Source organism: Physeter macrocephalus, chromosome 8, assembly GCF_002837175.3.
Source record: "Physeter macrocephalus isolate SW-GA chromosome 8, ASM283717v5, whole genome shotgun sequence".
NCBI lineage: Eukaryota > Metazoa > Chordata > Mammalia > Artiodactyla > Physeteridae > Physeter > Physeter macrocephalus.
Window position 1 is genome coordinate 78,734,310 of NC_041221.1, and position 8,714 is coordinate 78,743,023.

Below are 8,714 nucleotides of genomic sequence, written 5' to 3' on the forward strand. Positions count from 1 at the left end.
ATAGGAAAATTTTATAACTCCAAAAACTCTGGCTCTTTCCCCAGATTAGGAAACATAAACAGGCAAGAACATGAAAAAGGTATTCACACTTTCCAAAAAACTTTTTGGAGTTATAAATATAGTCAATATAGCCCAAACACAAACTTCAAGTCTAACTCACCCAAACAGACGTACTTAAATGATAGTATGTGATTTCATAATAATGAAAAAGTAAAGGAAACAAAGATAAGATACTTGACCGTGTGAAACTTATAAGTACAAAATACACAAAAATGAAGACAATTTTTAAAAACATAAGTAGAAAAGATAATATACTATATTGATGCTAATAACATGAGTAAAGCTGAAGTATAGTTATAATATACTATATTCATGCTAATAACATGAGTAAAGCTAAAGTAGAGTTAACTGTAGTTAATCAGGTAAAGCTTCAAGTTTTAAGATTCTAGAGAAAAATGTGGAAGAAAAATTACTGAGCCAAGAACTTTAAGGCTTACAATCTACTTTCAAGAGTTCATACCCTAACAGTCCTCCTCAGTAAAAGAGACAAATGTTTAGTAAAGGTTACTTTTTTACCAAAACCATGCTTCTAGTACAAATACTGAAGAAAACATGGACAAAGCAAGAGATTATGTATATTTTTTATTAGAATAATGCATTTTGAAACTGCAAGCACATCTACCCTCTGAAATGTAGACAGTGTGCACCTTTACCTATTTAAAGAGATTTCAATTTCTTTCTTATTAAGTAAGAAAAAAAAGCAAGAAAATGGCCTCAGAAGAGCCAAAATTAAGGTCAAAATTTACACTGAAGTTTATATATACGATTTATAGGAGAGATCTTCATGTCCTCATTCAGAGCAGTTACTCTATTTCTACAAATTTGGTTTCTTATAAATTTACATAAAAATTTGGTTTCTTGTATTTTAAGGTAATAGATGAGAAAGGGGAAAACTAGTGCCATAGACAGGGATGCTGATAGAAGAAGTAATGATAGAAATCTCACTAGGGATGAGAAAGAAGACCCATATAAAGCAAGGCAGTTAGGAGCACTTCAAGGAGAATATAAAGGCCTCAGCAACCTGATAATCCCCTAAAGTGGTCTTACCTTTACTTATAATAAAGGATAGTGATAAATTTAAGTATTAAAAAAGATAAGGAGCAGCAGGACCAGGAAGGGTAAAAAAAAAAAAAATGTTAAATGATATGCTCTGTTTAAAAACAAAGAAACTTTTAATAGAAATTTAAATGAGAAAAAACTAATACTCATGGAGCTATGTCTGGTTGTGTTCCACTGGAAAGGTCAGGAGGGGCCTTACTAAAAAAGCTTTCCCTTCCTTGGTCCATTAATCACAGCCAAATTTCTGGTTCTTAGGCTCAAAATTTATTTTGTAAGCCCACCAAGAGTAGAATCATGTCTTAAGGGCAGAACAACGTTGATTAATGAGGCTGATGTATAATGCTAGAATGCCAATTTACTGACATACAATGAGGAGCACAATTGTTACTGGCACTAGAAAAAAGTGTTTTTCAAAAGGCAAGCCCACTCTCTTATGATAGGCAGACCTATGCGAAAAACCATAGCCTTACCAGAAAATTCATTGGTGAGTATGGTACCAAAAAAAGGAAAATTAGATAAATAGAATTATTTCATAGCTTAAGCAGTTTTCAGTCTTTTCTTGGAGCATTAGCATTCTAAGGAGGTGTCTCAGAAGCTCTCTTTGTTTTCTGTTGTTTTATGTGCTTGAAATCTTTTTAAGATTTCCTTTGGAGGGGAAAAAAATTTCCATTGCTAAAAAGTAAAGTAAAGTAAAACTACTGTTTTACTTAAAGGAAACAGGGTGGTCTTACAAACAGTAAAACTATACTCAGAACACCCCCATCTCCTGGACAAGGCTTTAGGTGGACAAAACCGATATTTACCCTGTGATTTTCTTTATTCTGCGCTTTCACTGTTGACCAAGCTTCCTTCCTATTGACACACTTAACACACTCTTTGTGGAAAAGATAATCCAGTCAATCAGTTAACAGTCTAGTCTTATAAGACTAGAACCCATTCTCTCTTTCAGACATCTTTGTGTATCTTTATTATGACCTATTAAATATTGCTTTCATTTTATCCTCTGAGATTAAATCTTATTTCCAGTTTCTTAGGTAATATTTTAATATAATCCTAAGTATTAATAGTGGTATATAAACTATTTTATAAATGTTTCCAGTCAGAACGGTTAAACTGAAATAGTTTTTTGGTGTTTTTAAAAAAGTAAAACTTGAAAGTTTGACTATTCAGTAAGACTCCATCCTTAAGGCTGTATTCAGCTGAGATGTTGTAAGGAGTTGAATAGTGTTGCTCAAAATTCATGTCTACCCAGAACCTCAGAATGTGAACTTACTTGGAAATAGGTTCTTCTTTTTTTTTTTTTAATTTTATGTATTTTATTTTTGGCTGCGTTGGGTCTTTGTTGCTGTGTGCGGGCTTTTCTCTGGTAGCGGTGAGCGGGGGCTACTCTGCGTTGAGGTGCGTGGGCTTCTCATTGCGGTGGTTTCTCTTGTTGCAGAGAAGGCTTCTCTAGGCTGTGCAACTACTGAGCACGGGCTTCAGCAGTTGCGGGACGCGGGCTCAGTAGTTGTGGTGCATGGGCTTAGTTGCTCCACAGCATGTGGGATCTTCCTGGACCAGGGCTCAAACTTGTGTCCCCTGCATTGGAAGGCGGATTCTTAACCACTGTGCCACCAGGGAAGCCTGGAAATAGGTTTTCTATAGACATAATTCATTAAGATGAGGTCATACAGGATTGGCATGGGCCCTAAGTCCAATGACTGGTGTCCTTATAAGAGACACACCAGGAAGAAGGCCATGTAAAGACAGAAGCAGAGACTGGAGTTATACTGCCAAAAGCCAAAGAAAATGGAGGATTGCTGGCAACCATAAGAAGCTAGAAGAGGCAAGGAAGGATGGAGGGAAGAGCATGATTTGCTGACACCTTGATTCCAGACTTCTAGCCTCCAGAAACGTGAGAGAATAAATTTTAGTTGTGTTAAGCCACCCAGTTCACAGTAATTTTATATTGGCAGCCCTAAGAAATTAATACAGATGTTAACACAAGCTGAATTGCTTCTTTTTAAAGAAATATTTGTGGAACACCAATGCTTTAAAGGGCTTGAATTCCAGTGATCTGTTGTTACTAGGAGGAAACAAAACAGAAACCTTCCAGTTTCAAGTCTTAGAATGTTTTCACTATACCATATTCTCCTATCCATCTGTCCATCCATCTGTCCATCCATCCATCCATCAGTTACCATATGCTTACACTGTGCCAAGCAGCAGGCAATGAACAAGATAAATACTATCCCTTCCTTCACAGTGACCTTGTCTAGTCTCACTCAGTAGGTTGTGGAAGTCCTTCCATGTTAATGCATACAGCCCTATATCAGGTATTTTTTAATAACTATATGTATGGTGTTGCACTGATTGCATGCAGCATATTTTAAGCAATATCTTATCGATGAAAACAAATTATTTCCAATTTTAAAGTATTATTGTAGGAATAGAATTATTTCATAGCTTAAGCAGTTTTCAGTCTTTTCTTGGAGCATTAGCATTCTAAGGAGGTGTCTCAGAAGCTCTCTTTGTTTTCTGTTGTTTTATGTGCTTGAAATCTTTTTAAGATTTCCTTTGGAGGGGAAAAAAATTTCCATTGCTAAAAAGTAAAGTAAAGTAAAACTACTGTTTTACTTAAAGGAAACAGGGTGGTCTTACAAACAGTAAAACTATACTCAGAACACCCCCATCTCCTGGACAAGGCTTTAGGTGGACAAAACCGATATTTACCCTGTGATTTTCTTTATTCTGCGCTTTCACTGTTGACCAAGCTTCCTTCCTATTGACACACTTAACACACTCTTTGTGGAAAAGATAATCCAGTCAATCAGTTAACAGTCTAGTCTTATAAGACTAGAACCCATTCTCTCTTTCAGACATCTTTGTGTATCTTTATTATGACCTATTAAATATTGCTTTCATTTTATCCTCTGAGATTAAATCTTATTTCCAGTTTCTTAGGTAATATTTTAATATAATCCTAAGTATTAATAGTGGTATATAAACTATTTTATAAATGTTTCCAGTCAGAACGGTTAAACTGAAATAGTTTTTTGGTGTTTTTAAAAAAGTAAAACTTGAAAGTTTGACTATTCAGTAAGACTCCATCCTTAAGGCTGTATTCAGCTGAGATGTTGTAAGGAGTTGAATAGTGTTGCTCAAAATTCATGTCTACCCAGAACCTCAGAATGTGAACTTACTTGGAAATAGGTTCTTCTTTTTTTTTTTTTAATTTTATGTATTTTATTTTTGGCTGCGTTGGGTCTTTGTTGCTGTGTGCGGGCTTTTCTCTGGTAGCGGTGAGCGGGGGCTACTCTGCGTTGAGGTGCGTGGGCTTCTCATTGCGGTGGTTTCTCTTGTTGCAGAGAAGGCTTCTCTAGGCTGTGCAACTACTGAGCACGGGCTTCAGCAGTTGCGGGACGCGGGCTCAGTAGTTGTGGTGCATGGGCTTAGTTGCTCCACAGCATGTGGGATCTTCCTGGACCAGGGCTCAAACTTGTGTCCCCTGCATTGGAAGGCGGATTCTTAACCACTGTGCCACCAGGGAAGCCTGGAAATAGGTTTTCTATAGACATAATTCATTAAGATGAGGTCATACAGGATTGGCATGGGCCCTAAGTCCAATGACTGGTGTCCTTATAAGAGACACACCAGGAAGAAGGCCATGTAAAGACAGAAGCAGAGACCGGAGTTATACTGCCAAAAGCCAAAGAAAATGGAGGATTGCTGGCAACCATAAGAAGCTAGAAGAGGCAAGGAAGGATGGAGGGAAGAGCATGATTTGCTGACACCTTGATTCCAGACTTCTAGCCTCCAGAAACGTGAGAGAATAAATTTTAGTTGTGTTAAGCCACCCAGTTCACAGTAATTTTATATTGGCAGCCCTAAGAAATTAATACAGATGTTAACACAAGCTGAATTGCTTCTTTTTAAAGAAATATTTGTGGAACACCAATGCTTTAAAGGGCTTGAATTCCAGTGATCTGTTGTTACTAGGAGGAAACAAAACAGAAACCTTCCAGTTTCAAGTCTTAGAATGTTTTCACTATACCATATTCTCCTATCCATCTGTCCATCCATCTGTCCATCCATCCATCCATCAGTTACCATATGCTTACACTGTGCCAAGCAGCAGGCAATGAACAAGATAAATACTATCCCTTCCTTCACACTGACCTTGTCTAGTCTCACTCAGTAGGTTGTGGAAGTCCTTCCATGTTAATGCATACAGCCCTATATCAGGTATTTTTTAATAACTATATGTATGGTGTTGCACTGATTGCATGCAGCATATTTTAAGCAATATCTTATCGATGAAAACAAATTATTTCCAATTTTAAAGTATTATTGTAAACACTGTGATGAAGATAATTGTACATACATCTATACCCTTGTCTGCATATCTTATTTAAATGAAAATCGTAGCATGGCTTCTAGGTCTAAGGGTATGTACATTTTACTTAGTGATATGTATTGCCAAATTGCCCTCCATAAAGACTGTACCACTGACATTTGCATCAACAGTGAGAAGAGAGCCCATTTCTCTCACCAACACTTGCTACTGGTGTTTTCATTTATGCCAGTGTTATAGGTGACCAATAATATCATAGCTGTGCTTGTATTTTTGTGATTATTAGTGAGTTATAGTCATTAAGGGTACAGTCTGACTTTCTGAATTTGAATGCAGGTTCCACTGGTTCAGGTTACTTAAATTCTTGGTGCCTCAGTTCCTCAATGGTAAAGCAAGGATAACAACAGTATCTGCCAATATTAGTAGCTGGGAGAATTAAATGGGTTAATATCTATGACGTACTTACAACCATATGTAGTTCATAGTGTTATTATTTCATATGTCATCCAATTCTCCTTTCTTTGTATGTAAATTTTCTGTTTATATTTTTATCTATCTTTATGGTGGAGTGTTCATCTCTCTTATTAAATTGTAAGAACTCTTTATATTCTAGACCTTATCCTTTATCTGACATGTAGTTGGTAAATACTTTGCCCAATATGTCGTTTGTTTTTCCATCTTATTTGATTTGTCTTCCTTTTACCTCCTTTTCTGTTCTGTTCTCCTAGAGAAATTTTATTTTATAATGTTTATACAGTCAGGTCTATCAATCTTATCTCTATGGCTTCACGATATATGTGGATAAGAAAGCATTTTTCACAAAATATAGTATTTTAATTTAATGGTAAAGTGCAAGACAGCTAACATTTTTGTTTTTCTTGTTTAGGAGGAGAAACTTCTAGAAGAATTGAGAAGTAATTTCTTGGTAGAGTCTCATTAATTTAATATTCAGGGTGGACATTACTGATAGATGTGGAAACCTATTACAATCTTTTCTCTCTAAAGAAAAAATGAAAACAATTAGTGATTTGAGACATTACTAAAAACATTTTCTAGAGTTATAGTTCTCCACAAAGAGTGACTACAAGTCTCCTGTTTCAGAATTTCTCTCAATCTTAAACATTTTCTCCATAAGCAAATGGGTGTCTAGATCCTATGAAATCATATATATAGATTTTACATATTATGAAGACATTTTGGCTACTGATATACTAGATACAAAGGATCACAACATGGTAAGACAGGCTCTTAACTGAGGTACTCAACTTTCCTTAATTGGCAAATGCCAAATTAGAAATGAAACTTTTTTTTCCACTGGTTGTCAAATAACACTTTATTATTTTTCTTTGCAGTTCTTAACTAGCTGGGCATTCCACCACACCACTGTTGATGTCATCAAAGATGTCGTGAGGGTGGCAGCCATCAACACTGCAGCCCATAGACTGGGCGGTCCCCAGGATCTCTTTAATGGTTCCAGAGAGTTCTCTAGATAAAGATCGATGCTGCATCTGTTGGGCAATGTTGACAATCTCATCAAAAGTGATGTTTCCACTGTGCTTAATGTTTTTCTGCTTCTTTCTGTCTCTTGGCGGTTCCTTGAGGGCTTTGATGATCAGGGCAGAGGCAGAAGGTACCACCTCAATCTGGGCCTGTCGGTTCTGAATGGTCAGTTTCACTGTAATCCTCAGACCCTTCCAATCACCAGTTGCCTTGGCGATGTCATCACCAACTTTCTTTGGAGACAGACCCAGGGGGCTGATCATGGGGGCCAGGGTGGACGTGGCACCAACCTCCCCACTGGTGCACCTCAGGTACACGACTTTGATCTCATTGGGGTCGAACTTCGGTGGCATGGTGGAGGCGGCTGGTGTCAGATGAACCCGGATTCGGGATGACCGAATAAAGTTGCACCTTTGCCTCCTCCAAGCCGAAAGCCGAAAGCAAAACATTTTTAATGCATATAATTTGCTCAGTTTTCCTCTCAAGGGAGAGACAGACCCAGGGGGCTGATCATGGGGGCCAGGGTGGACGTGGCACCAACTTCCCCACTGGTGCACCTCAGGTACACGACTTTGATCTCATTGGGGTCGAACTTAGGTGGCATGGTGGAGGCGGCTGGTGTCAGATGAACCCGGATTCGGGATGACCGAATAAAGTTGCACCTTTGCCTCCTCCGAGCCGAAAGCCGAAAGCAAAACATTTTTAATGCATATAATTTGCTCAGTTTTCCTCTCAAGGTAATTAATTTTTCAAAGGAAATTTCATTATGTTTACCTAGGCATGCCTCATCGCTCTAGTTCTTTTCAGCTCTGTTCTAATTACAATCCAAACTTTGCATCCTTTGTGGATTTCTTGCATGCCTTCTCCCAGGTAATTAACATGATTTAAATAAAATTGTATTTAACATAGCACCTATGGCACCATGCAGAACACCACCTCCAATTCAATATGATGCCATCATTACCTTTGGTATGATCCAACTGCTAGTTTTTAGCCCATGCTGACAACTAACAAAAACTTATTTTAATTTTCCTAAAATAGTATTAACTATTCTAGTGAAAATTAGATATTAGCTTCCTGCCTACTGAATATGAATTTTGTAATTCTACTCTATTAAAAAGCTAACACAATAAGAGCATTCAAGTTTATTTGGCTTAATTTGTCCTTCACATACCCATATGCTTACTGTTCATTCTTCATTACTCTATACACACTTTACATTCATTCTAAAGGGCAAACATGAGAAGCCCAGTTTTATACGCCCTACTCACAGGTTTGCATTAAAAACAAAACAACAGACTGAACTGCCCTAGAGCCTGAGGGGAGGGTGGCCTAACTGAGGCTACCAGCTCTGGAGGGGCCCCACCAGCCGAAGCTGTGACAGTCCTGGGGACCACAGGCCAGAGGGCAGACAGGAGAAGCAAGAAGAACTACAATCCTGCAGCCTGTGGAACAAACGCCACATTCACAGAAAGAGAGACAAGATGAAAAGGCAGAGGGCTATGTACCAAATGATGGAACAAGATAAAACCCCAGAAAAACAACTAAATGAAGTGGAGATAGGCAACCTTCCAGAAAAAGAATTCAGAATAATCATAGTGAAGATGATCCAGGACCTTGGAAAAAGAATGGAGGCAAAGATCGAGAAGATGCAAGAAATGTTTAACAAGGACCTAGAAGAGTTAAAGAACAAACAAACAGAGATGAACAACACAATAACTGAAATGAAAAATACACTAGAAGGAATCAGTAGCAGAATAAC

The 8,714-nt window shown here is 37.7% G+C and overlaps 2 protein-coding genes across 2 annotated transcripts in view; both read right to left on the minus strand.

Annotated features, from left to right (window-relative positions):
• The window catches only part of TBCA (tubulin folding cofactor A), a 101,396-nt gene that overhangs the window by 37,301 nt on the left and 55,381 nt on the right, over window positions 1-8,714 (minus strand). The window lies entirely within an intron of this gene.
• Window positions 6,770-7,338, minus strand: LOC102978814 (60S ribosomal protein L12-like). Its single transcript, XM_055086626.1, has one exon. The coding sequence runs from the start codon at window positions 7,303-7,305 to the stop codon at window positions 6,808-6,810; it is 498 nt and encodes a 165-aa protein (XP_054942601.1). The 5' UTR covers window positions 7,306-7,338; the 3' UTR covers window positions 6,770-6,807.